The following is a 27,838-nucleotide window of genomic DNA, read 5'->3' on the forward strand; positions in this document are numbered from 1 at the left end:
CGTAAAGATTGTCTCAAAAACACGTGTGCTGATCCACAAATGCAAAAACGAAAACGGTGTGTGCTGGTGATCCACAAATGCAAAATTAGATTTCACAAAGGCAATTTTCAGTTTTACAAATGCCATTTGATTTACACATCTACAATTGTGAAAACAAATTTACAAGTTACAAATATGATTTTTTCACGTGTGGATTTGTGCGACTTTCATGCGAAGAACGTCTCTAAAACACATAGGCCTAACTTTGGAAAGCGAAGAATGCGTGTGAATCACAGAATCACATTTCACAAATGAAATTTTCGGTTTTACAAATGGCATTTTATTTACAAATGCACAGCTATATCAATATACGAGTTATAAATAATTTTATTTGTAGGTATCAAAACACACATGCAAATCAAGAAATATTTGTGGATCCCCCTCTGTGCATATCCAAATATTATTGAGACAAATTTAGCTCTCTGCATCTGGTCCAGATGTAGCCGTTTACATAGTGGCAGCAATCTGTTCTACAGGGAAGTTTCACGTCTGCGTAGCCTTGCGTAATGACGTATTTATACAGGCGTCGTCTAGTAAATATCCGCATTACATACACACAACAGGGAAGACGCCAAGATGGTTTACGTGGCTAATGGTGAGTGGCAGTGTTTGATATAATGATAATACTGAATGTGTTCATAATACAAATTGTGAGAGTCATTTAATTGACATAATGACAATTGAACATTAGGTCGGCATAACGCTGAAGTTGGCATTACGCTTTCTATAGCTAGCGATATCGATACCATCCACTGTTCAGCTAGCTAGCAACTAGCGATAAGTTACCCTAGCTAGATAAATTTGTAAGCAATGTCAGTTTACAATGGCACAGCTTTGAGGTTCAAAACCACACATATGTATTCCTAAATTGATCAGCTGGCTGTTGTTCATGAAGATGTGAACGTAACTCTATGCCAATCCCTCTCTGTGAAATAGCGATGTGGCTAGCGTTACTCTTACAGGTATATCTAAAACACCCCCAATTATCATCACCACTTTTGTTCGAAAATTCTGTTTTTGTTTTTTATGTTTTTGAACACTTCAAAATAACATTTGCTAAATGAACCTTACATTTTTCAGTAGCCATAGGTGTGTAGATTTGAACAAAATCTGGTTTAGTTCTTAACGGGCGCATTTACTGCCTGAAATATCCGATTTTGTTTACCACGCTCGGAGTTATAGTGCTGGCCTGATGGGTCGCCTGTTTACGCCGTTTCAACGATGAACGGTTAGACCGATAATTCTCGTCATGAAATTAAAACTCCACTGCAGTACACATCCGCTTGGAGCTCCAGTGGAGTTTTAACTTACAACACTGTTTACAGCTCTTCGAGTCACGGTAAAATGTCATTGTTGGTACATAGCTAATTTAGATACACCTATGGTGTGGGTGGGGAATCCGCCGTCTTGGTTTGTATAGAAATGGATATTAAGTGACACATACACGCAAGACGGCGGAAATACGGGACCGACGGTAATAGGGGGAGTTCTGATATCTATCTATCATTGCAAGTTAGCGTGGTTATTGTTGTAACGTTATGACACTTTTAAATAAGCATTGCCGTTTCTTGGCAGCACGACGAAATTAAGTAACAAAATCTGGAGTCGTGCCAAACACAAGGGAACACACCGATCGATCAGTTCTACAGGAGCTGGCAATATTTGCATAATAACGTTTATTGATGTATAAGTCAACGATCACTAGTAGAATTTTGGGTGAGAAGATATTTTGGTGTGGTAGCTTTAGTTCTCCCGAGGAATAAGGAGACATCTGTCATATCTCAATGAGAGCAAAAATAAATTTTCAAGAAAGGTTCCCCTGGATCATTATCAACTCAAGCATGAGATTATTGTGAAATCATGTAGCTTCATCTTATTTAGCCTAATATGTTTCATGTAGGCCTATGTAAATGCTGGCGTGGTGCATATTAGTTATCTTGTAAAGAAAACCTAGTGGTATGGTGATATGATCATAGTAGTTGTTTACATTTGTGATATGAATAATATGGCCACCATTTAGTTGATACCATTTATGTTGTTTTTGCCAAATACTAAATGTTTGTATTTCATCTCAGGCCAGGTCCTGGACAACAGGACCCAGTCACCATGGAGACTCTCTTTTCTGACAGACATGTTTTGGACTGCAGTTGAATTTATTGGTTTATTGTAAGTAATTTCTGTGAATCCAAATAATAGTAGCATTACACCAATGCAATGTGTGATAGTACCACTTTGTTGAACTCCTGTTATTACTATTACTATTACAGTAGTGGTAACGGATGTGTCAATAACAAAGTGATATTGGGCAGTTATTAATGATTTTTCTCTTTCTCGTCTCCCTCTCTAGCTTTCAGACACTTGTCCAGCCAGATTTATCAAAGGATGGAAACAGTGCTTCGTCTCGCTTCAGTGATGGCAGAGGGTAAGTCCATCTAAACTGATCTACGGTAATGAGAAATGCAAAGTGTCAAAAGTTCTTAAGCTTCCGTTTAGCTCAACAGCTGTGAAAAGAGTCAGGTGAGACTTTTAACCTTTGTAACATCTGAAGTGTCTTAGTACCAGAATAAAGAAAATATACAAAGAAATTGCACACATACATTGTACAAACCTGCCAAAGCTTTGCTCACACAAGCATGTATTAATCATGTTAATATCCTTCAATTAAGCAATAAGCCCTGAGAGGCCGTATGTTACACTGATTCTACAACAGCTAAGGGGCGTTGTTAGGCACGACACGCTAGCAGAGTCCCTAAAACCCCCCTTAGCTGTTGTAGAATCAGTGTCTGACAAGGTGTATGTTTATGCTGCATTTTACAACGGCATCGAACATGATTCAGCCAATCCCAGTCAAGGACCGGAACTATCAGTTTTAGAATTGTCAGTAAATACAGAGGGTGAAGTATAAATACAACGGTCTAGATAATTTTTTTTTTTTTTTTTTTTTTTTTTTTTTTTTTTTTTTTTTTTTTTTTGTGGTGGTGCTAAATCATTTGCATAGTTGAGAGTGTGTTATCATGAATGAGATGTACTCCTCTTAGTGTGCCCTGATGCAGTAATGTCAAACACTTGGACACTACACTGAGTGTAATGTTTGTATGTTTAAGCTTATATTGAACAGTAGTGCAACATTAATGTAATGTTTATGCAGTCCTCCAGGTTACCCTGGTAGCCGGAGGCGAATGGGGAGGATAAACCACGGAGGGGGGCCCAATGCTCCCCCAATGGGTGGAGGAGGATGAGGAAGGTGAGGAAGAATTGAACGGATTATACTGTAAAATCCTTCCTGTAATGTCAGAACAGGTTTATGCGATTTTAGAAACGCTAAAAGAGTTTCAGTTTCATTGTTGAAGTAATGTAAGAATGCTAAACACAAAGGGTTAATTAATACTCATTAATACTAAATCAAATGAACTGACTCACCGTCTTCTTTTCCTATACAGGTAAACGCCTGCATGCTGATGCAGGCGTTCGAGGGGATGTGTGGAGCTTCATAAACACTGTCATGCTTGCAGTTTAAGCACCATGATGGGGAGGCAAATCGGCAGCACAGTTAAAGCAACACACAGATCAATACACACAGATACACACACGTATGTGTGTTTGTGTGTGCGGGTCATCCCCCTCCTCTTCCTCTGGCTGTTTCTGCTCTGCAGATTCATGAAGCTGCTCTGGGAATTCCTAAACTGTGGGGCCAGGGCAGTTGAACTAGCGGCCTACAATCCTTCATCCTTCAGATGCTATCAGACACTTCCCTTTTCCCATCTGTCTACTGTTGATTTGCATCCAATAAAGACTGTATTGGCAGAGTGGTATTATTTTAATTATATATAAATATACATTCATCACTTTGATAATTTAGGTATGTGTAATCAAAAATAAAATCATGATTTAATTGACCAGTTGTGCACCATGTGTCTGATTTACTAATCTAATGTTTTATGTAGGCTGAATGCCTTTGGTAACAAATATTCATACATTTCAGAGATATATTGAGAGGTTTTCAGTGAATGAAATAAGGCCAATTGTCTCTTACATTGTAATTAAGGAAGATAAACCCTAACTGGCATAATCATATTGCAGAGTTCCTATTTTGCAATGCAGGCTGAGGATACAAATTATTTCCTTTCCATCTAAAACCATAGACTATACAGTCTATGTCTAAAACCATATCTGACAATTCTGGCGATCAATTTGTACATTGATGTATTTTTTGAAAACGTGCGAGATCATAGTGGCACAAAGTACAGGTAGCATATTGGTTCCTGAAGTATTGAAGTGTTCTCTCTTGGCGAAGGGAAAACCCCATCCCGAAGTGCTTCGGCTTATTAATGTTGAGCAGTTTCAATGTTTTTGTAGAGCTGAAATGTATAGTTTATCTGAAAACAGAGCTAATTGCAACGTTCTCTTAGTATGTTAGTAGGCAACGAGACAGCCCTTTCTGAAGTTACAAAGTTACAAGTCCTTGGTTACACGCACAGTTGTCCAGTGAAATTCAACTCCGCGAAACATTTGTTTGGCCAACCTCTAGCATGCAATGTTTTGGGAAGTTCCAGGAACGTTCGGAGGCTGATGACCGTCGTCCATTTGACATCAAATAACTTTACATCTGAAGCGTTTAAAGCTTTATCGTGTTTCAGGCGTCACCAAACTGAAGCTGAACCGTACGAGCAGTGCCCAGGAAATTGGATCAAGTCGGCTTCACTTCTCCCTATTCGAGTCTTACAGAGTGGCTCTGTTAATTTCTTTCATGGCTACTATGAGCTCGTAGCACGCTCCACGAATTGTCAGAGTGTGACAGTACTTATTTGCTTCTCACCGTGACTGTAATTTTACAATCGTCTTATTAACACTTTAACCAAATGACTCAAGCAGAGAGAGAGCAAGAGAATGGAAAAGAGAAAGAAAAAGAACGAGAGAAGGATAAAGAAAAGGAACAGCGTGGCGTGAAAAGACCGATTGTCCCAGCCGCTATTGCAGAGCCTTTGCAAGAGGTAGGCTAAACATTTACATCTTGATTAGCGTGCTTGTTCTAGCACACATCATCTATATTTCAATGAAAGCAGTAAGCACAATATTGTATAGAAGCCCAGTTTCCTGTCTTGAGACAAAAATAGGTCAAAGTTCTGATGTATGCTACACAGTCAAAATTATGAGGTAGACTATTTACATTTTGAGATACTAAGTCAGAATTTTGAGGTCTTTTACGATGTAATAAGGTGTGTCAAGTGCAACCACTAGAGACTAATCTATAACGGTAGACCAGACCCATATAATACCCAGCCAAAGTGTGTCTGTGTCTGTGCGTCTGTTTTTAAAAATGACGCTTATTGTTAGTAGTAAAGCACACCAACAGTAGCAACTGTAGACTTAGAATATAATACTGTAGCCTAGCCTTCGCTTATCTGATCTCTGTATTTGTCTAGTCAGCGATTCAGAGGCTTGTTCTGCCCTCAGTAGTTAAAGCATTGCCAGCCTAATGAAATGCTTTTCACTATTAGAGCTAATTTTGTCTATTGGTCGTTAAATGCAATGTTGTATTTCCCTCTCAAGCCTATACAAACCACCTCCATTGTTGTGATCCATCCTGGATCCAAAAGCCTGAGAATAGGTCGAGCCACAGACACCCTGCCAGTGATCGTTCCGCACGTCATCGCCCGAAGACATAAACAACCTGGTCAGTCTCGACATGAGGACCGCTGGCTCTTGAGGGATGGACTGAATGTAAGTGTCTGAAAAAACAACTTACACCAGACTACCTGTGAACAGAAACCATTAACAGTCTATTTGGGACACAATTCAAAAGTCTTCCACCACGTCCACTTTCATATCAGTTTCTTTCTCTCTTTGTCGTCTGTCTTCCACCTGACCACATTTAATGTCAAGAAACCAGAAAGTAACGAGCAGAGACAAAATGGCATCAAAATGGTGGATCAAGCCATCTGGTCAAAGAAAATGTCGAATGGAGTTAGACGAACGCCAGTATCTGCAGAACAGGTGGGTGTCTAGTCTCAGTACTGGGGCAGGGGAGGGTTTGTTTTTGGACATCTTGTAAGTTGTTGCTTTCTGTCAATTCCATGTCATAGGCAAGGGCTTACAACAGACAGATTCGGCCCGCCGTGCTGGATCCTACTGCCAGGGTGAAGTGGACAAACACAAGCCACAAGCCAGACTATTTGGTTGGGGAGGAGGTAAGAGAAGGGCATTGCTGACCTTTGACCTTGTGAAGTGTACTAAGTATGTACGACCTACGTAGTCATGGAGATCAGAGTGACAAGTTCTTGCTGCATCCCACTGGGGGAGCTGAGATGCTGTGACTCCAGACATAGGTCTGAAGCTTGCTCTCTGCTATAGAACTGTCCACAGACTCATCAGCTTGCTCTGGGTGTCTGCACCATAACAGTATTATGCAGTGAAAGAACTTTGAGAAAAACATTGAGAAATTGTTGAGAGGCAATGACGTGTTGGATTTCACCAAGGCTCCTACTGACATTTTGGAATACCACTTTTTTGAGTTAATGTTATGCCAGCTACTTAAAACAAATGTAACATATTACATTACTCCAGGCATGTATTAAATGGCTTCCGTCTTGTTATTTTTCTTTCTTTGTAATAGGCCCTGTATGTGAACCCAACAGACAGCTATAACCTCCACTGGCCAATATGCAGGGGGCAGCTCAACATCCACGGGGGTCCGGGCGGGTCACTGACTGCTGTCCTTGCTGATCTAGAGGCCATCTGGTCCCATGCTATCCAGAAACTTCTGGAAATCCCTCTGAAGGACCTTAAGGTATGATGAAGCAGAGAGAACCTCACCTGGTATTCTAACATAAACACAAGGTTAAAATGAACATTTTGGAATGTATCTGGAACTCACTAGGATCTGAATGATGCTGATGGTATACATGTGTACAATACAGGTGTAAATATTGATATTATACACAGGTACTCATATTGTTTGGTTTTGCATAAGTATCACAGATGCATCCTGCTTGTCCCTGACATCTACAACAGACAGCATGTCAAGGAGATGGTTAACATGTTACTGAATAACATTGGATTCTCAGGTAAGAAACCCATTACAGAGAGATCTGTGCATTTATCAAGTGCATGATTAAATGAGTTATTAGATCACAGCAGTGTTCAAAACCATTGTTTCTGTAAAACAATCTGCTGTAAACTTGCCATAATGTAAAGCAATTGGATCTAATACATTACCATGAGAGCAACTGAAGAGATGATTGAAATACAATCTGAACAGATTTGCCTTTTTTTTTTTTTATCAAACACAGGAAGCGTGTCTCTTGTATTTCCTTATGGTATGTTTGCTGCAGATCCTTTCAGAAAAACAATGTGTTTGACCACTGCGGTAATTGCTTACATGTCACATCAGTTATCCAGCGACCATTTGAGTCCAAACTTGTTGATGCAGTATACACTCAAAACACTAGATGGCATCCCTGCCTCTATTTCAATGATGTTTGCATTTATTTTGACGCTCAAACACCCTCAAGTAGACATTTGATCATAGGTTCCCTTACAATTACAAATAGCTTTGCATATTTCGACAACAATCTACTGTCCATTGTCCATCAACTGGTTTGTGTATGTGTGCATGGCTGGCTTGTCACATTTCCTAAAATGTGGTTGCCAACTATGTTTTGTATTTGAAATTACTGCACATATGCACCTGTCCATGCAGCCGATGATAAGCTTGTATTAAATACGTTTGTATGTTTTATGTTCATATGGTTACTAAGAAAACTCTACTGTAAAAAAGCTACTGTAAGTCGCTTTGGCCAAATATCTTAACCATAACCATAAGCTCACCCTCTGTGAAGCTATCGTGGTGCACCAGGAGTCGGTATGTGCCACCTACGGCAGTGGGCTGAGCAGTGCCTGCGTGGTGGACGTGGGTGACCAGAAGACCAGCCTGTGCTGTGTGGAGGATGGGGTGTCTCATCGGAGCTCCAGGTGTGTGTGACTACTAGGGCTGTGCACAAAATAATATGGATATTTTGCGATATATCACAATGTACTCGCGTATCGCTACGGATTGATACAGATGCTGCTCTATCGACACGGCATACAAAAAAAAAAAACTAAAAGCATTAGAGACAACAGAAAAGGTCATTGTAAGTTTTAGGAGAATTATGACATTTCTCTGTGATCTGTGGATCTCTGTGGTATTGAAGTGTTTATGTTGTGTGAACCTTAAGGTTTAGCCTGTGCTGTTATATAGAATTATAAAGAGCAGTCGTTGCAGTGAATTCGGCTATGAACATGGTAATTGTTCAGAATCGACGTGTATTTGTGTCGTGGCCCCTCTATCATGATGCACACCGTATCGTAGCCTCTGCATCGTGATCAGTATGGCATTGAGAGTTTGCAGGCAATACCTAGCCTTATTGACTACCGCTTTCTACCTCTGCTTAGAATCTGCATCAGATTCTTTTTTTTTCTTAGCTTGTCTCTACACCTGTCCTGCGTGGCCTGTAATCTGATGTTTGGAGTGTTTGTACAGGGTTTTGTTTCCTGTGTGCTGGGCTTTTTCTAAATCATAGAATCACAACATTCGGTTAGTATTTGTTTTTTCAGAATCGTGTGTGTGTGTGCTCGCCCATCTAGGCTGTGCCTGGCGTATGGAGGCTCTGATGTGACACGATGCTTCTTCTGGCTGCTGCAGCGGGCAGGCTTCCCCTACAGGGATTGCCAGCTGACCAACCGCATGGACTGCATGCTTCTGCAGCAGCTCAAAGAGACCTTCTGCCACCTGGACCAGGTAGGACTCGCACTCTATATGCATTTTAGACTTGGATCATAAACACAGACTAACTTGTGCTGCTAGACACTAGTACATGCACAATGTGTGTTTGCTGTTATTTGTGTTATATCACACATTTCAATTTCCCCACATTGTAGGATATTTCTGGACTCCAGGACCATGAGTTTCGCACACGTTTCCCAGAATCCCCAGTGCTCCTGTATCAGTGCCGTCTTGGGGATGAGAAACTTCAGGTAGTTAGAGGATCGGGCCTTTGTCATGCTAAAATCCATGCGGGAGTGTGAGGGGATGTTGTATTGTGTTGCCTGAGTGATGGAATGTCTGACGCTTCCTTCCTGCGCTGTCACAGGCCCCCATGGCTCTGTTCTACCCAGCTACGTTTGGCATTGTGGGCCAGAAGATGACCTCGCTGCAGCAGCGGGCACAGGGGGACTCTGAAGATCCTCACGACGAGCACTACTTGCTGTCCACCCAGAGCAAACAAGACCAGGTAATGACAGGCACCACACACACACACAGACACACACAGACATACACCATACTATCTCTGCCTGTTTGTACCCTACGTCCCGAATCACTCTTGGCCTCTTAGTACTTCTATTCTACTTAGCCTCCAACACTCTTCCTCTCGGTTTATTAACATCATCCATTCTCATTACACTCACTAATTCAGTTAGATCTATACCATGTATGGAAACTTTATATGGAAACATAGTGATACATATTTGCTCACTTCGCTTTAAAAATGAATTTTATCTTTATTTATCTCCTCTCCCTCTTCCCTTCTTAGTCGTCCAAAGCCACCGCTGAGCGGAAGTCTCTGCCCAAACCGCTGGGCTTTGAGGGCGAGTCCAGCAGCCAGGGCGGCGAGCCGTCTGAGCGGGGCCTTCATGGCCAGGAGGTGGAACTGGGCCATGGCCAGGGAGAATGCCTGATGGGCGGCTCAGAGGTGGAAGACTCGCCCTCAGCGCTGCTGTCCCGCAGGACGGCCATGTCGCAGTTTGAGGGAAAAGCGCTGGGCCTGGACAAAGCCATTCTACACTGTATAGACTGCTGTGGTAAGTGGACACAGTCCATTCTCCAACTTCAGAAGGTACCGTCACACTGATGTGATGAGAGTGTTGGACGTGAACGTTCTAGAATGTCTGGGATCATCGAATTCATCATGGAATTTCAGACCCTTAAACCAAAGATCCTTGATTACTAGCTCCGCTTGAACCCTCTCTGCTTAAACTGTTGCGGAACAGAATCTTTTGTTAGAATGTTCAGAGCTCTGCTCCCTAAGGGTTTTTAAAGCATATCACTGCTTTATTTTCTCCCTAGTTCTAAACATATGGACCTTTATATAACTGTGTGTGTGTGTGTGTGTGTGTGTGTGTGTGTTTGCAGCATCTGACGAGACCAAACGCAAGATGTACAGCTCCATCCTTGTGGTGGGGGGAGGCCTGCTGTTCCATGGCGCACAGGAGTTTCTGCAGCACCGCATCCTCAATAAGATGCCCCCATCTTTCCGCCGGGTAGTGGAGAACGTGGAGGTCATCACGCGACCAAAGGTATGACACACTCTCTCTCTCTCTCACTCACTCACTCACTCACTCACTCACTCACTCTCTCTCTCTCTCTCTCTCTCTCTCTCTCTCTCTCTCTCTCTCTCTCTCTCTCTCTCTCTCTCTCTCTCTCTCTCTCTCTCTCTCTCTCTCTCTCTCTCTCTCTCTCTCTCTCTCTCTCTCTCTCTCTCTCACACACTAATGTAGTGTAAGCCAGAGATTGGATGTAAACGGGGAAGGCGAACAGACAACCTTAAACACTGTATCATGTTAGGCAACAAGGCAAGGCAGGGCAAGTTTATTTATGTAGTACATTTAATAAACAAAAGCAAAGAGGAATAGTACATAAAAGAGCAATAATTTAACAAAATTACCTTAACTGGTGGCATTTTTAGCAAGACTGTTTATTTGCATCATCACTGAATGGGCTTACAGTGATGCAGTGATTCTACAGACAAACCAAAGTATTGTAAACTTTGAAAGCGTTCAGAGAGGTTATAACAAGACCTGTATCTGTTGGAAGAAAATCCCATGGCTTCCTGGTCCGTTATAGCCAAATCAGCGGGCGTGTTCGACATGGCAGCGCTGCACAGATCTGGCTGAATCTTTCAATACAAGCATACCTTAGGTTTAGCCAGATCTGGCAGCGCTGATTCTATCGAACTAGGACTAATACTAGTGGCCCTAATATTATATTGACCCCTGGGGAACACCACAGGTCAAGGACGTTGGTCATGAGGTACAGTTGATTGATACAATTGATAACTATGCCTGTAAAACTCCGTCTTCTAGTCTGTGTAGTAATATGTTGTGATCAGCAGTGTTGCACTAAGGTCCAATAACACTAGGACTGGTGTTTTGCCTGCCTCTGTATTGAGGTGTATGTCATTTAAAACCTTAATAAGGTTATCAGTCTGTATTGGGATAAGATTTGGAGATTCCTCTAGCATTCAGGCTACCTTAACAATCACCATAGTGTCCCAGTTAAGCCTCAGGTTGTATGAAATTGCACAACAGATGTGTTTACTCTGTGACGGCGGGGCAACACCATGTTCACAACGTAAGTGTTCTATTCACAGAGTGTAGCCTGTGGCAAGAAAATCAATGGAACTGGCTACACCAGATGTGATGGCAGCACGCACATTAGAAACAAATTGACCAGTCTCCTAAAACTATTTTTACAAGTCTTTTGCTCTCCCGGTGTTTACCTTGTCATATTGACTGAGTTTCTGATCTTCTCCAAGGATATGGATCCACGGCTGATAGCCTGGAAGGGCGGAGCAGTGCTGGCCTGTCTGGACACGACCCAGGAGATGTGGATTCACCAGTGTGAGTGGCAGCGCTTTGGGGTCCGGATGCTCAGGGAGAGGGCAGCATTTGTCTGGTGACTCCAGTATACAAATTGTGTGTGTGTCTGTCTCTCAGAGAGAGAGAGAGATTTAACCTGTTTTTGATGTGAAAATGTTTTTTTGTACAGTGTTTAAAAATATAAATAAAAATCAAGCTTTGAGAGTCTGTGTGGATTTTTCTCTGTGCTGATAGACTTCTACAGAAATGCATTTTCGAAAATATCCCTAATCTGATGAATCACCCACATGGGGTCAGATTATCACACAAAGCAGAGCTGCAGTATCCTGTTTTGAAGTTCAGTGGTAAAGTGGTGAAACAGACACCTGAGCCTCTGCTTCCTGCTTTACATGAAGTCTCATGAGAAGGTGCAGAGGTGCACATTCACAGATGACTTATCTCCCTTTGGCCTCTTATTTATTCCTGAGCTGAATGACTGCACCAGCTTCAGGAGGTGGTATGGCGGGTAAAATGCAAAGCCAGCTGCAGCTGGTCGTAAATTATGATGACCCGTTTGATAGCAAATGTGAGGATACAGTGTCCTCCACAATTATTGGCACCCCTGGTAAAGTTGACTAAATCCATCATTTGGTGATTTATCATAATCTCACAATGAAAACAATGAGGAAAATCCATCCTTGAAAGAAAGCAAATTTATTCTGACAAACAAAAATACTTCATAAAGATATATATTTTTAACAAAAAAGATAAGTGCCACGATTATTGGCATCCCTATATGTAATACCTTGTTTAGCTTTGCTTTGCCAACAAAACAGCTGGTAATGCTCCCCTATGACATCCTTAAACCATGCAAAGTATTTGAGATCATTCCTCTTTACAAAATCTTTCCAGATAGTCCAGATTCCTAGGTTGTCACTGCATTCTCCTCTTTGACTCGCCTCATTGTGTTTCTATCAAGTTTAGATCAGTAGACTTTTGATTTTGATGTGTTTTGGTTCATTGACCTGCTGTGCTGAGTGATCCAATCATGACACACTTTTAGTGTCTTGGCAGAGTTTGACAGATTTTCATTGAACAAATTTTTGTGTGAAGTTCATGATACTCTGCACATTTGTAAAGAAAAATGCAAACACTGCTTGACCAACAATTTTGGTCATGCTTTGATTTGAAATTGAATGTGTAGAGTTCCCAATGCATATTATGGAATTAACAGCTATTCTAAGGATTTTGAGCTTTATTCATTTTTTTTAAAACTCACTGCTACTGGAAACAGTGTAAGCATGTGAAAGCTAATAATATAATCAGAAGTATTTTTGCAATATCAAACAGCCCCATATACCCAATATTATGTCCTGTCAAATGAATGAAACATGAAGAGTGAAAAAAGTATAGCTTTGACAAAATGAGTCAGCATGAAGTGAAAGCTTGTTGTTGTTGTTGTTGTGTTGTCATTCCCTCCCCGATGTACCATATGTGTCTGATGGCTCAGACTGTGACAATTTGGAGGGTCTTGCAGGACTTGGATTGCACCCATTGCTCCAGCTGCTGCACCACCTCCTTCAGTTTGTCCAGAGCTGCGCCTGAGTCCTGCTGACGCTTCCCCCTACCCCACCAGGACCTCAGCCAGGGGGCCCCGACGGGCGTGTGTCCAGCACAGAGGCCGTGGAAAAGCTTCTGGAGGTCCTCGAGCAGGGCGAATGAGCGGCAGCCCATCAGCTCCACAGGCACGCTGCTCCTCGTTGTCGTCTTGCCAAGGTGGACCACCCACAGCTTGGAATGACTGAGCATCTTGAGCGCCAAGGGGTAGAGCTCGTAAGCTGAAGCGGGTACTGTGTGCTCAACCCAAGAGGGAGTGAGCAGCTTTCCCATGGACTCGTCTACCATGGGGGAGAGATGCACAGGTTAGTCGGACAGATCTATGGGAAATGGGCAAAGAGACACCTACAGTGTGTGTGACTGCAATCACAACTTTATATTAAATTAAAATCACTCAATTACTTCTGTAGGCCTACTCCATGTCTGTATGATGTGTAAATGCCCTTCTGTGTGTATGATGACATTTTTAAAGCCTTTGGTACCGAGGTCTGCGGCGTGGCAAGGCAGCACGACGAGGACCCTGTCGGCGCTCTCGGCGACGGTGTGCAGCCAGCGGAGCGGGCCCAGCTCGGCCAGTCGGCCCCGCTGCCACACGTCGATGGCCACGCTGCAGCCGCCGCTGCTCTGCAGGAAGTCAGCCAGCGCCAGCACTGCCCGCTGGAACACGGCGTCAACGGCCGGGTACACCATCAGCACCGACACAGGAACCAGCTCAGGGGTCATCTTAGACAAGCTTCTTGAGCGACCTATATCTGAATTTGGGGGGGGGGGGGAATCACAAATAGTTCACAAAACACAGAGAAAGCCACAAACTTATTAATACTGTGACATTACTGTAACTAAAAGCATTGATTGCTGAGAGTGCTTAGTGGAGTGGAACAGTGTCATATAAATGCAGTCCACAAAAATCACATTGCTGAAGTTTTGATCACACTTCTATGGCCAAAAGAGATTGTCGTTGACTTTCTTCAAGTGGGTATAAATTGGATACTAGGATATACCAGATAATGACAGAAGAGAAACCAAAGGCTTGCCAAGAACTGTACATTGGGCGTCCCACTGAGGACCAGTGAAACTCACAGAGGCCGACTCCAATGGCAAACACCAGCAACATGGCTAGCATGGCCAATGGCACGATCCAAGAAGCGCTGGACTGTTCCTTTTGCACTGCGTGATGACAAGGTGAGCCATGAAGTCAACACAATCTCAACCCAAATAAAAAAGGCTGCGGCAGACAACTTACATACTTACCTTTAAATGTGGGTGGATGTGCTTTACAAGGGAAAAAAGAAGATTGTAATTAACAACACACAAATAAAATTGAAAAAATGACTTTGAGGAGAAAATGTTTCCGTAATTATAGGAAATAGATAATGGACTTACCAGTGGTCTGCCTGGTGGTTTCTGCAATGATTGGATTTTATGATTTTAACAATCCCACCATCATTTTATAAAGCCACATCTGAATTAGTGGTTTAATTGTCAGTTTCAACTGTTAATTTGCACTAATGTACTCATACCTTTCCATCTACTGCAACTGTGATGGTTCATCATAATGATGTTGTCACAACCTGAGACACATTAAATGAACGTGAGATAGTGAGTGATTATATGTTTCAGATTTAGTGTATGTATTCACTGTATCAACTGCTAACCAAACACATCATTGACCAAAGCAAACTGGGCTGCTACCTGGAGTGGATATAAATGTCGATTTTGATATTAGTATTCCAGATCCGTATGGTGGTTCTGGCAAGTTATATGCCACTATGGTGGTGAAGTCATCAGGTTCAGCATGGACTTTGTAGCTGAACCACAGCTATGAAGGAAGTAAAACAAACAAACAAAAAAAGTAAAATGGGAACAATATTAGAAGAGCAAATTTGACCCATCAGAGATAATCAATTAATTTAATCTGTACAACATACCACGTCTGCATCCCTTATTGAAACACTGTTGAATGATGGGTTATACTGACAGTAAAGAATATCTTTTTCTGACACATCAAGCAGTAGTCCAATCAGAGTATTAATGCTCGCTGTAAATTGAAATAAAGCAGGCATGTATCAGTATGTTGTATTCCTGTGACTTGGAGATGGAACTGACACGTATCTATACAATACATTTTGTCAGACTGATCTCACCATCTACTTTGATAGCCCAGGATATATTTAGCATGGGTCCATCGTCAGTGGAGATGAGCGCTACTCTCAGATCGTGTAAAACGGATGGGTTGCTCTCATACTCTTCATAGGCTCCAGGAGGCACTGGGTAGAACAGTCATGTGTTAGAGATTCACTCATAAATAGATTGAAACATGCACATTGTGGATGGAGATATGTCAAGTGTCCTACACTGGATTTCCTTCAGGCATCAAGCTTTCAGTGTTCTTGAGGATTTTTGTTAAACTATGAGTGTGAATCCAGTCAAAACAAAAGAGGCTATCATCTGGAGAAAAGCTACATAAAAGTAAACAAAACATGAAAATAAAGCAACAAATCACACTTACCCTTAGAACCACAGGTAACATTCTAAATAGAGAATGCATGAAATCATTTAGTGCAGCACATTGCATAACATTACGCACAACGTGTTTTTAATCAGCTTTATTAAGAATGAATTATATTCTTCATTAGATTCTCTTTCATATTACTATTAATGTTTTATATTACAGTTTTTTTTACAATTGCTTAAACACTAAAATTAAAAGTATCCCAGAGTTAGCAAAACCTTACACTCAAGGAGCAAAATATCAGACTCCTCTCTTCTATTTCTGACAGAAGGAAGGAATGTGGGTGTATATTTCCAATTCCAATTCCATCTACAAAGCAAGCCTGACCTTTTTGACCGAAGTGTTTTGACCGAAGTGTTACATTTCGCAAAAAAGCAAGGCATTCTGCTAATTCAGGTTTTCAAAATTGTGCTTAAGCAATTGAAAAAAACTGTATGCTAGTGTAGCCAAGAAAACTGTAAAAGCACTTACTATCTGAGAAGAGCTTGAGACAAGAATGGCTGAATCAGCCTTGTGGGGTCCTCCTATTTTTTGACAAAATAAAAGCAAGCCATTAGCAGAAAAGTAGATCAATAACAAAAGCATCATGCACACTAGTTTACCACATGGGTCAACCATAACTCCATCTCTCTCTCTCTCTCTCTCTCTCTCTCTCTCACACACACACACACACTTTAAATGGACTTACCCAGAATGACACTGGAATTGATATTCTAAAAAAAAAGAAAGTTTAGTAAATAATTTATGAACACATAGCCTACATTGCCTACCTTATTGCCAACAACAACAATAACTAGGCTAATAACAACAAGAAGAACAATAAGAACACCAACAATAGCCTAATATAGGGGACATTCCAGAATTAGAGGACATTTGGTGTCCCCCCCTGATATTTCAAATACTCAAGTCCAAAATAACAAAAATGTTTATATAACCTGCAAGTGAAACTGTCATAAAGCAAAACATAATAATCTGCTGGGGAAAAGTGGTTCCTTTACATGATTAAAAATACCGATTAGTTCTGGAACACCCCTTAAAATGGGGTTTTTATCCTGTCCCCGGCTCCTGATGACCAACTTTTAAACCAAATTGAACAGCTAAAATAAGTCTTTAATATATTATCTTTTGCAGTATTTTGTGGATACGCATCTATTGTATCTGTAAAACAGAATTTCTTTGATTATAACATATTTTGAATACTATTTATTGTGCCATGAAGTTGTGTCCCCAAATGTGCACGCAACCCTGTTACCAATACCATTTTTGCCTGGCTGATAAAGGGTTAAAATATTATGTCATGTTACAAACAAGAAATGACATCATCCAATCATTTTCAAAAAACATGGGTAGACAAAAGGTGAGTGTCCTCTTCCAATTTTAATATATTTTCAAACTTTTCTGGGATAATTGAGTACGTAAAGCTTAACCACGCAACCCTGTTACTCATGTTTTAAGATTAATGTTGAATCATTTTTATTTTCTGTATTTGTATAACCACATTGGTCCTTGACCTTGGTAAAATAGCTAAATTTTACAGCTAGCTTCTGTTCATAAGGTAGATGCTATATTAGCATTAATTTGCAACCCTGTTACTCACAACCCTGTTACTCTAATTAAAGTAACATGGTTATTATCATAGTTATCAGGGTATTTTTTGTTAACTATGATATATTTATGATTAAATATGCTGAGTTAAATTATAAAAATGAATTCATTTGTATAATTAAACATTATTTACATATTTTAAATAAATTGCCAGATTTTCTTCTGTTAGTACAGCGTCATTGCAGCATAGTGTGCTACAATACATGTTGAGATTCAATTACAGCTGAAAATAAACACATTTTGGTTAGATATTTGTGATTATTTGCAATAGATAGGCCTAATATCAGAATTTCTAATGGATTTCTACAGATTTGTGATGTTATGACTCAATTTGCAACCCTGTTACAAAAACATTTTTATTAAAATAAGGATAAATAATGGTAAGTAATTTTGCTATCACACAAAAAATTACATCAATAGTCCTTAGAACAGCTTATATGATTATATGCACAATGTATCTGAGCATATTTGAGAATAGATACTGGAATTATTAAAAAAAACTGTATGTCACTGTTCAAATGGAAGATAATTAAGCCTGTGATAGTTAGTCTAATTAACATATATAATATATATTAACAATCTTACCTGAAATCATATGACTATTCGGTGTAAAATGACTTCCTTTATTGAATGAAAAAGGATTTACTGAAAAATATTTTAAAAATATACTTTTTTCATGCCATTTTGTATTTGTAACAGGGTAGCGTATAACTACATGTACACAGCAAATAAAACATTTGAGGTGGAAAAAGTACCGTTGATGCCTGAGCTTGACAAATCGTATAATTTAGTAGTTTATGACCTATATTTATTAAATATTCAACATAAAATGTTAAAATAGAAAATAATTATTTAAGAAGTGTAAATGCCAAAATGTCCTCTAATTCTGGAATGTCCCATAGTTCAATGCACTAAATAAAAATTAAACATTTTAAGCATTGTACAAGAGTAGCCTACACAATTGGGGCTACAAGTATTTCATTTAAAGGATCATTTAAGCTTACTGGTGATGAGAAACTCCAAACAACTGTGATGAGATTCCATATTGAAATCCAGTGAAGATAATGGCAGCGGGACCCCATGTCACCAGAGTTTGATTGTGCAAAGTGAACTCACTTGAGAGAGTTACAGATCATATAGGTTCTTTGTGGGTGTGGACTCATGACCTGCAGTGCGCTACTCTCTCCAAGTGCTTCTTCATACTGTAGCCTACTTGATAAGGCTATTCATGAGAAGAATTTTAAAATGGCTAGAACATCAAGTCATTCGTAATCATAAAGCTAGCCTACTGATTTAACAGTGACTTGTCGAATTAATATCATATTATTCATCACATCAAACAATCGAGCATAGCCTAGTACTGTATGAAATGAGGACAGCACTAGACTAGCGGTTGAAAAGAAACCTAGTTGAAGCAACGTCCCGTAACCTATCAGAGGCAACTGATAGCCTACGTCTCCAAACTCCGCCCCAGACGGCTGGAGAGTTGCTGGCGATATTAAGTGACTTGTTGTTTTCATACACTTTCGTATGCTACGAAATACTTGTGCACGTAAGTGTGTTTCTTCACATTGACGTTGTTCTGATTTTGAAATAATTTGCTAATCGGAGCATAATCCTTGTCAGTGAGTGCCTAATCTGCTTTAAGTATTACAAATTTTATCTCACACACCACCGCCGTCGTTGTTGTTGCTGTTCCGTGTTTTGAAAGAAACCTTTCTGCGTCCTACTACTACCACACAATATGCTTACAATTGGAATGTAGTCATATGTTGCGCAATTGGAAGGTTTTCAGATAAAATACAATGTGCAAAGAGACTCACAAAGACCCTGAACGTAACATTATAGGCTATAGGCTACGTTATGCCCCCTTGCAGCAGCTGCAGCAGCCACTTTTTCCCCGTCTGTCTCGCTGACTTATTGACACATTTTGAAAGGACGCTTAGGCTATGTGTTGATTGGTTTTGTAAAGTTGTTTGGTTTGTTGAGGCGAACATTTACAGATAATATTTGTATATTACTTAGCTAGCCTATATAAAAACATTGACTAATAAACTGTCACCCATAATGGAAGTTTTCTTCAATGCGTCATAACCTCATTGGCTACTACACTCCTTTTCTTTAGGACCCTGTCTGTCTTTTCTATCATCACAAGGACTTGGCATTGGGACATTTTGACTTTGCATGAAGATCAGTCAGACCAAAAGTCAGCATGCTCTCATTCACACTGGCCAGAACAATGAGTTATGGCCTTGGCAGGTGTCTCAATCTGGCACCCAACTCATGGTCCTCCCAGGCCTTAACTCGGATATGTAAATGGAACTGTAGTTACAGCACAACCACTTCCAACCAGAGGGCCCCTTCTTATAGCTATGTCATCGTAGGGGCCGGCTCCGCAGGCTGTGTGCTGGCCAACCGGCTGACGGAGAACGCGTCCGAGTCAGTCCTGCTCTTAGAAGCCGGGCCCAAGGACATGCACCTCAACAGCGTGCGGCCCCCTCTGCCAGCGGTTGTAGTCTTCGGCGTGGCCGCGGATGTACAAACCATGGCGTTGAGCGAGGGATAAGCCACCTCCACACTCGGCCGGGGCCAGTAGGACGTGCTCTACTGGCCCCGGGGCCGCGTGTGGGGTGGCTCATCCTCGCTCAACGCCATGGTGTACATCCGCGGCCACGCCGAAGACTACAACCGCTGGCAGAGGGAGGGCGCAGAGGGCTGGGACTACGACCACTGCCTGCCCTACTTCCGCAAGGCTCAGGCCCATGAACTGGGCGCTGACCGCTATAGGGGAGGCGACGGGCCGCTGCACGTGTCCCGGGGCAGAACCAATCACCCCCTACACCAGGCGTTCATCGATGCTGGCCAGCAGGCCGGGTATCCGTTCACGGACGACATGAACGGCTACCAGCAGGAGGGCCTGGGCTGGATGGATATGACCATATACAAAGGTCAGGACCTCTGGAGAAACTCAACTTCACTAAGCATGTGCCCAACTACCCCTCTCAATCAATTATTAAATGCATTTATCTCATATACTGTTTTAAGGGTATAGCCATGTTTTTAAAGGCATCGCTCAGGTTCCCATGAGATAGTAAATGGGAAATTTCCAATTTAGTGGGAAACTTCTCAAAATAGTCATTTTATTTTTTTAGCTCTTACTAATGCAACAAGCAATCCAAGAACATGTACAGTGAATGATGTGTAGCGAATGAGCACAGGTGTCACAAAGTGTTTCTTGACTGTGGTCACCCACAGGGAAAAGGTGGAGCACAGCCAGTGCATACCTGCGGCCCGTGCTGTCCCGACCCAACCTGAAGGCAGAGGTGCGCTGCCTGAGTACCCGCATCCTTTTCGACGGGACCAGGGCAATCGGCGTGGAGTACCAGCAGAATGGAGAAACTAAAAGGGTAAGGTCACAAAGAGTTTGCACCGTTCACAGCGCAATGAGTTAAAAATGTCAGCCATTTGGATTGCTTGCTCACATGCTTTGATTGCTCACTACATGCTTTGATCTGCATCTCGAGTTACCGATATGTTGATAATTGGGCGATGATATCAACTTTATGATTGCAGGGTAATTCCGAGGTCAGCACAAGACAGTGGAGTCTGGGTGACTGACTGGACAATGAATAAGACATAATCTTGATAACTTGATGCTATTATAGCTTACACATTCAGGTTTCCCCCCTCTGGGTTGTGTTATGCATGATGTGAGGCCCTCATTACTAGGGTTGGGTATCGTTTGAATTTGAACGATTCCGATTCCAATTCCGATTTCTTATTTCGATTCCGGTTCCTAGCGATTCTCGATTCCGATTTTTTTAAGAGGCAGGGTCAAAAAAAGTTTAGGATATTTTAAATGAGCTAGCTAACCAACAGTCTTTCTCAGGGTATCTGCACATTTTCCAAGTGCAAATTTAAAGACGTTTAAGACCTTTTCAAGACATCTAAATGAAACTTAAGACTATACCACGGCAAAAAGATATATATGACTGTTTATGCAATAGTTTTTTTTTCCTACTAATTTTAACCCCCACCCCATTTTGGATTTCTACAGAAGTTACCAAATATATTTTGGCGAAAGAAAAATAATTGTGTGTGAATTACCTTCAAAGCTATAAATGCCCAATTTTAGGGTCTGGGCTGCTTGCTTTTGAAGCTGGCTGTACATATTTGGTTTTGCTAACTGCTGACTGACTGTTCTTCACCAGTGTCTGTAGTAGCCTAGGCTACTTGCCAAAGACATGTGCACTGGACTGGATTCCCTTCAATATTTTTTTTCAAAGTTAGACTAAGCCATTTACATATTTTAATAAGCCTACTTTATATAATTTACTATGCGCATCTATTGTCCAATATGCAGCACAGCAAATTAAAGTTAATCCACTACTTTACATTTTGCATACCAGTTGTATCTAAACCAACCAAAGCTTGACTGAAACATTGTAAAACCATTGACTTGTTTTAAATTAATTAAGAGACTCGCATGATCCTGCTGAAAACCGCTGGTTTCATCTCAAGCACGCACGTATTATGAACACACGTTTTTTTTACATGTTTACATTAAAAAAATATGCGGTTATAGTTCACAACTTTTGCGAAGTAGGCCTAGCCTACTGGTAAACGCTGGCAAGCAAGCTGCTGGCAGATATTACAGGTAGGCTATTATAACTTAGACAGATATTTTCTTCCCTAGGCTAGGCCAGCAACACACGCTGGAAAGATGCAAACAGATCAACTTAACATATACAGTATTTCCTCCTGATTGCGAAGCACTGCACATAATTTGACCAGCAGTCTTCGCGTCCATAGTTTGTGAAACGATGCTGCGTCCGAGCAACGATTTTAGATGCCAAGCGCAACTCCAAAAAGGAGAACAAATAAGCGTCCGGCTTGAGGCTACGCCGGACAGGGCTTTTAAAATCCATATGTCCGGCCTAAATTCGAACGTATGGCCAACCTATCGCTCTTTCTTTCTCTTGCTCATTCTACCGTAGGCTTCCTCATTCCACGTAGGCTACCTGTATATCTCTCTGGCCTCAGCTACACCACGAAAACGTCAGGCATATTATTTTGTACATAGGCCTACTGTATTACTGTTTTCACTCCTTTAACCACACCCGTGAAAAACATCTTCACTCTGCAACCACTACACTTCCTCCCGTAGCCTCATAGCCTAGTCACTTATACAATTGCCTTTTAAATACACGAAACTGGATTGAGACATCACTCGCTCTCTTGCACTCGCTGGCGGTCCCATACGCACATTTAATACCTCTCTTTCGAAAATTCAGTTGTATTTAAGACTATTTAAGGATCCGCGGGAACCCTGCTTTCTGAATTAAATAGTCTGACCTTCTCCATGAATTTTTATTCTATGAACTATGCGCTTCTTCGTTGGTGTTCAGCCGTTTCTTCTTCAGGTCGGCGGACTGGGAATCGAAACTAGGAATCGAAATTTAAACTTTTGAACGATTCCGGGAAAATCGCAAAGATAGTCCCGGTTCCAACCAATACTCGATATTCGATACCCAAGCCTACTCATTACAGACAGTGGATTCATGTGTGTTCGTGACATGTTTGTCTGTGTGTGTGTGTACATCCGTATGTGTGTGTGATTGGTCAGGTGTATGCAGAAAAAGAGGTGATACTGAGCGGTGGAGCTATAAACTCGCCACAGCTCCTCATGCTGTCCGGCGTGGGCAACGCAGATGACCTCCAGGAGCTCGGCATCCCTGTGGTCCAGCACCTGCCAGGTGATCTCCACTCCTCTGTGTTCCCCACCCCTTCTCTGTTTGTTCCCGGTTCTGTTTCCGTCTTTATTCCTAGAAACAAATGTTGAAAAGAGCTTTCTTAAGCTATTGATTTATTCAAACACTGTTAATGTTAATGGATAACATTTTATTTGCTCAAGTTTGTTGAATATGTATTTAATGAGGTAAAATGAGGTCATGTATTCATAGCACTGATCTTTGAATGTCTAGATTAATGTTTAATGTTTTCTAGGGGTAATTACTTTCTGTGTGTGTGTGTGTGTGTCTGTCTGTGTGTGTGTGTGTGTGTGTGTGTGTGTTTGTGTCTGTGTGTATGAATGTTGTTGTGCCTGTGCGGTTGTGTTTGTCTCCACAGGAGTGGGCCAGAATCTGCAGGATCACTTGGAGTTGTATGTTCAGCAGCAGTGTACCCAGCCCATCACACTCTATAAAGCCCAGAAGCCCTTCCACATGCTCCAGATTGGCATAGAGTGGATGTTGCAGCAGACAGGTAGCTTCACTGCCTAAACTTCAATGTGTTGTCATGTGATACAGACATGAAAGGCGCTGCCAGCAACAGCAAGCTGCAGTTAAAGGTTGAAGTTCTTAGCTGTAAAAGCATGACTGGTGGTGAGTTTGAGAGTGTGACAGGGTGGTGTGTCACTCCGTCGTCTGGTCCGTCTCCTAGGCTACGGGGCCACGGCGCACCTGGAGAGTGGGGGATTCATCCGCAGCCGACCCGGCGTCACCCACCCAGACATCCAATTCCACTTCCTGCCCTCGCAGGTGGTGGACCACGGCCGAGCTGCCTCCAAGATTGAGGCTTACCAGGTGCATTTCCCCTACAGTTTTGAATTTGCAGACTTTTTTCTACTTTTTATTTACTTTCTCTCTCACCATTGTGCTTTCTCTAGCTACTTTTAGGCAACCCATGCATACATGCATGCTCAACTCCAACTGTTTCCATGTAAATGTCATTGAAGTTTCTACGGTCATGTCTTTCCTTGAAGTAAGCTCGGACTAGTTAAATGGAACTGTATACATTTATTGAATGTGTCAAGCAATAAAATGGGTTTGAAGCACGAGAAACACCAAGCCTCATAAACATGGTAGGGTTCAATAAGGGACGTACAAGCCGCTAATTTGCCATCAGTGTTTTTAAGGACAGCATGAACCACAAATGCATGTTTCAAAATAGCAGACGTGATCAAGAAATTACATTGAACACTGTGATTACATATGGTTCCTGGATATAGCTTTTTGCATCAAACTTTTTGCATCAAACGCCTTGTGTGGCATTAGTAGTTGTGTGGCAAAAATAAGTAAAAGTAAGTTTAATTGAAATGCAGGGACGTCGTTAGGCTTATTTTGGGCAGGCTGAATCCAACCTAAGATGATCAAAAGCCCCCCTAAAAAATATATAGTAATAACATGCGTCCAAATTCACATCCATTATTTTCTGTTGAATTGCTCACAGAGTACTTATCTCACATAAATCACACAGATGTCACATAAAAGAGCGGAACAGGAGCTTTCCATTGATATTAGTGCTGGGATAAACGGTTTGCGAGAAAATTAACATTGGACATACATGAGACACATGCTCAGTGTCTTTCTCAGTCAAGGGGTCCTTGGGCTGAAAAACGTTGAAGACCCCTGGACTAATATAATATTATCTGGTTAAAAAGGGTCATAGCGTAGTCTAGGGTGCAATTGTTTAGGTTTGAATATTGTTTGAATATTGTTTATTTGTTTGATTATTGAATGATCACATAAGTTAACAGTAGTTTGTAGTAGCTAGTAGTTAAGCACTACCCTAGTTCAACTTAAAAAGAGCACTGATGAAATGATCAAATACTACTATACTTCCAAGACTATAGTTCCAGGAGAGGAAGGGTGGAGAGAGTAGGCAGTGTGTAATTTCTAAGTCTGTACATCTACACATTTCATTGTATTCTGCAACTTTCACATCCAGTCAGCGAAAAATAACTATAGAAATCTTTTAGTATTTTGTATTATATATTATTATTAGAAGCATGATCACATCATACTTTCCCAGATATGCGTAGCCTATACTGTCTTGAAAACTATATAGCCTAGTATAACAGATGGCCCTTAAAATGAGCTTAATAGTAAAATTACACTGAAAATAGCCTAGGCCTCAAAGGGTAGGCTACCTACCAATTCACTGAAGCCCTTTTAAGGTTTTTTCGACCAGCTCTATGCACACGCATTACCTACAACCCTGGGGGCTAAGCCCAGCAGCGTACAGGTTGCATATTATGATCCGTGGCACATATACTCTTGGTTGTATGATGATGAAAATGTCCTCCTGTGTCACTGAAGGGATTTTATTATTCATAATTGGATAGGTCCATGTTGGACCGATGAGGAGCACCAGTATTGGATGGATGAAACTGAAGAGCAGGAATCCACTGGATCACCCAATCCTTCAGCCCAACTACCTCACCACAGGTAAGTGTTGTTGGATTGAAAACAGATGCCCAACTTTCTATCTATGTTTTTTAGTGGCAGTGGCCTAAGGCAGTAATTTGAGATTGCGACAGCGTTAGTGTTGTATTTATTTTGTTTTCTCTTTCGGCTTCACCATCCCTGCCCCTTAGATATTGACATATGGGAGTTCAGGCAGAGTGTGAAGCTGTCGCGGGAGATCTTTGCTCAGAAGGCCTTTGATCCGTTCCGAGGCCCCGAGGTCCAGCCGGGCCCGGGGGTCACCACGGACGACGAGATTGACGCCTTCGTGCGGCAGAAGGCGGACAGCGCGTACCACCCGTCCTGTACCTGCAAGATGGGCGCCGTCACAGACCGCATGGCTGTGGTGGACCCCCAGACGCGCGTCTACGGTCTGGACGCGCTCCGTGTGGTCGACGCCTCCATCATGCCCAGCGTGGTCAGTGGCAACCTGAACGCGCCCACTATCATGATGGCTGAGAAAGCTGCCGATATCATCAAGGGCCTGCCGTCACTAAGTGACCCCGGGGTGCCCGTCTACCAGCCGCCCAGTTTAGAGACACAGCGGTGAGGGGGCTCGTCCTGCCCACTACAGGTGCCTCACACCCTCAGCATTATGTTATACACTAAGTGGTACTTGGCTTACCTGCTGTTATATGTCACAGGCTAAACAGCTAAAAACATCAGGATCATACTATTTCACTGTCAAAATGAATAGAAACTTAAGAAACTTAATTATTTGTGATGCCTTAAAGTGCAATTTAATTGTCATAATGAATGCTTCTGAAATGATCATTCCGTTGAGCCATCCTGGAGATTGAATAATTATTTTTGAAATTAGAATGATATATATTTTTGCGAAGTTAGATGTTGTGTAGCATGTAAGTAGTAGCAGTGTTACATATGGTGACATGCTGGTGTCATTTTTAAACAGAGTAGCATAGGCAGCTTAATCTTCTGAAATTCAAAGGGTAACCAAAGGGGTCAGATTAATCTCCTTCAATTCAAAGGCTAACCAAAGGATAAAGATTTTCATACAATAGACAAAACTAGCGTGGCAAGACCAGGACCACCAGAGTCCCTACAACATTTTATTGCCACACTTATTTTAACAGTAATACAAATTTTCAGTGCTTTTTGTAATATATCACATTTTAAACTGCAAATCATGTCCCCAAAGCAGGGCCTTCTCATAGTGTATTTTATCCAAACCAAGTAAGACTGTTTTATAATGCAGAGACATGTTCACATTTCATATTAAAGGTGCTCTAAGCGATGCCACGCGTTTTTTAGGCTAAAACATTTTATGTCACTTACTGCAAACAGCACCTAACCAATCGCTAGCTGTCTGTGTCCTGAATACACTGTAAAAAAAATGCAATCTCTGTGGACAGCCCAGGCTTCAAGAACGGCAACAAAAACAACCTGGGCAAACCTAGCCCATTAAACATAACAAACTGTTCCAGCAAATCACAGACGAGATGCGCGTTTAGGAGAGTTTCAATTGCACGGGAGCAGCACGGGATGGAGGGGGAGGAAGTAGCGAGCTAGCTCTCTGTTTTGTTTGAAAGTCAACAGAAGTGACGTTGCCCAGCATCGCTTTAAAGAGCACCTTTAAGGAAGACTGAAAGAGCGGATGATCAGTGTTTCAGGTTTAAGGTAGTGCAGTGAAATATTTGGTGTGTCATGTATGAAATACTATGATATTGATTTCCTCCCCTAGTTTAACACTCCATGTTCCCAAGGTGCTTTGATCATGTTCTGTTACCAACACACTTCTGTAACTATAGGGCCTTCAGAATAGTAATATGCATCATGCAGACATGTGGACTCTTACTTTTCTATACCTCCTATCCTCTGCCTGCATCAAACAAGGGACCTCTTTCTGTAAACACTAATGACAATGAAAACATTCCTGTTAAAAGGGATGTACGTACACACACACAATATGCACACAAACGTCCAGTTATCATCACTTTATAAGTCTTACCAGTTTGATTTTCAGTGTTATTTTGGAGCATGTATGTCTTTATCAAGGTAGATGTGATTCCTGAATGTTTACAAGTTAATTGTTGAATTATATGATATGCTTATATTTCATTATACTTACATTCAGTTTGATTGCTTCATCAGTATGGCTGCCTGCCGTGTAGAAATGCGATCTGTCTAAGCAAATGCTCATTTGCACTAAATGCGACCTTACAAGTGACCTTCAAGCACTGCC

At 41.5% G+C, this 27,838-nt stretch overlaps 4 protein-coding genes across 7 annotated transcripts; 3 read left to right on the plus strand and 1 right to left on the minus strand.

The window, feature by feature from the left end:
• The first annotated feature begins 527 nt into the window (after positions 1-527).
• On the plus strand, positions 528-3,287 carry selenok (selenoprotein K). Its single transcript, XM_042097335.1, has 4 exons — positions 528-634; positions 2,115-2,205; positions 2,387-2,461; positions 3,188-3,287. The coding sequence occupies exons 1-4, from the start codon at positions 616-618 to the stop codon at positions 3,285-3,287; spliced, it is 285 nt and encodes a 94-aa protein (XP_041953269.1). The 5' UTR covers positions 528-615.
• Positions 3,288-4,545: 1,258 nt separating this feature from the next.
• actr8 (actin related protein 8) lies at positions 4,546-11,880 on the plus strand. Its single transcript, XM_042097329.1, has 13 exons — positions 4,546-5,030; positions 5,590-5,760; positions 5,923-6,033; positions 6,123-6,227; positions 6,653-6,826; positions 7,010-7,103; positions 7,878-8,010; positions 8,665-8,818; positions 8,959-9,054; positions 9,171-9,311; positions 9,612-9,879; positions 10,211-10,374; positions 11,613-11,880. Exons 1-13 carry the CDS (start codon positions 4,899-4,901, stop codon positions 11,754-11,756), a joined length of 1,887 nt encoding a protein of 628 aa, XP_041953263.1. The 5' UTR covers positions 4,546-4,898; the 3' UTR covers positions 11,757-11,880.
• Positions 9,507-18,714, minus strand: LOC121713059 (interleukin-17 receptor B). 4 transcript variants are annotated; one of them, XR_006032731.1, is made up of 15 exons: positions 18,394-18,713; positions 16,473-16,497; positions 16,256-16,308; positions 15,782-15,803; positions 15,417-15,539; positions 15,201-15,310; positions 14,965-15,091; positions 14,793-14,843; positions 14,656-14,676; positions 14,524-14,544; positions 14,353-14,439; positions 13,755-14,024; positions 12,941-13,553; positions 11,039-11,043; positions 9,507-9,518 (listed from the first exon to the last, which is right to left on the minus strand). XR_006032731.1 is itself a non-coding variant. In XM_042097332.1 (13 exons), the coding sequence occupies exons 1-13, from the start codon at positions 18,469-18,471 to the stop codon at positions 13,162-13,164; spliced, it is 1,380 nt and encodes a 459-aa protein (XP_041953266.1). In that variant the 5' UTR covers positions 18,472-18,713; the 3' UTR covers positions 12,354-13,161. The 4 variants fall into 4 exon arrangements, 3 of the variants coding, with proteins under 3 accessions (XP_041953266.1, XP_041953267.1, XP_041953268.1); XM_042097332.1 differs by lacking the exons at positions 9,507-9,518; positions 11,039-11,043 and having other exon boundaries at positions 12,354-13,553; XM_042097333.1 differs by lacking the exons at positions 9,507-9,518; positions 11,039-11,043 and having other exon boundaries at positions 12,354-13,553; positions 16,256-16,305; positions 18,394-18,711.
• A 121-nt stretch (positions 18,715-18,835) lies between these two features.
• Positions 18,836-26,978, plus strand: chdh (choline dehydrogenase). The gene is given in 8 exon segments (XM_042097331.1): positions 18,836-18,941; positions 19,515-20,337; positions 20,645-20,796; positions 23,016-23,145; positions 23,519-23,653; positions 23,831-23,973; positions 25,515-25,617; positions 25,767-26,978. Coding segments are annotated over 7 exon segments (1,818 nt in total). The 5' UTR covers positions 18,836-18,941; positions 19,515-19,601; the 3' UTR covers positions 26,186-26,978.
• The last annotated feature ends 860 nt before the right edge of the window (positions 26,979-27,838 follow it).

This window comes from Alosa sapidissima, chromosome 7 (genome assembly GCF_018492685.1).
Source record: "Alosa sapidissima isolate fAloSap1 chromosome 7, fAloSap1.pri, whole genome shotgun sequence".
Lineage (NCBI taxonomy): Eukaryota > Metazoa > Chordata > Actinopteri > Clupeiformes > Clupeidae > Alosa > Alosa sapidissima.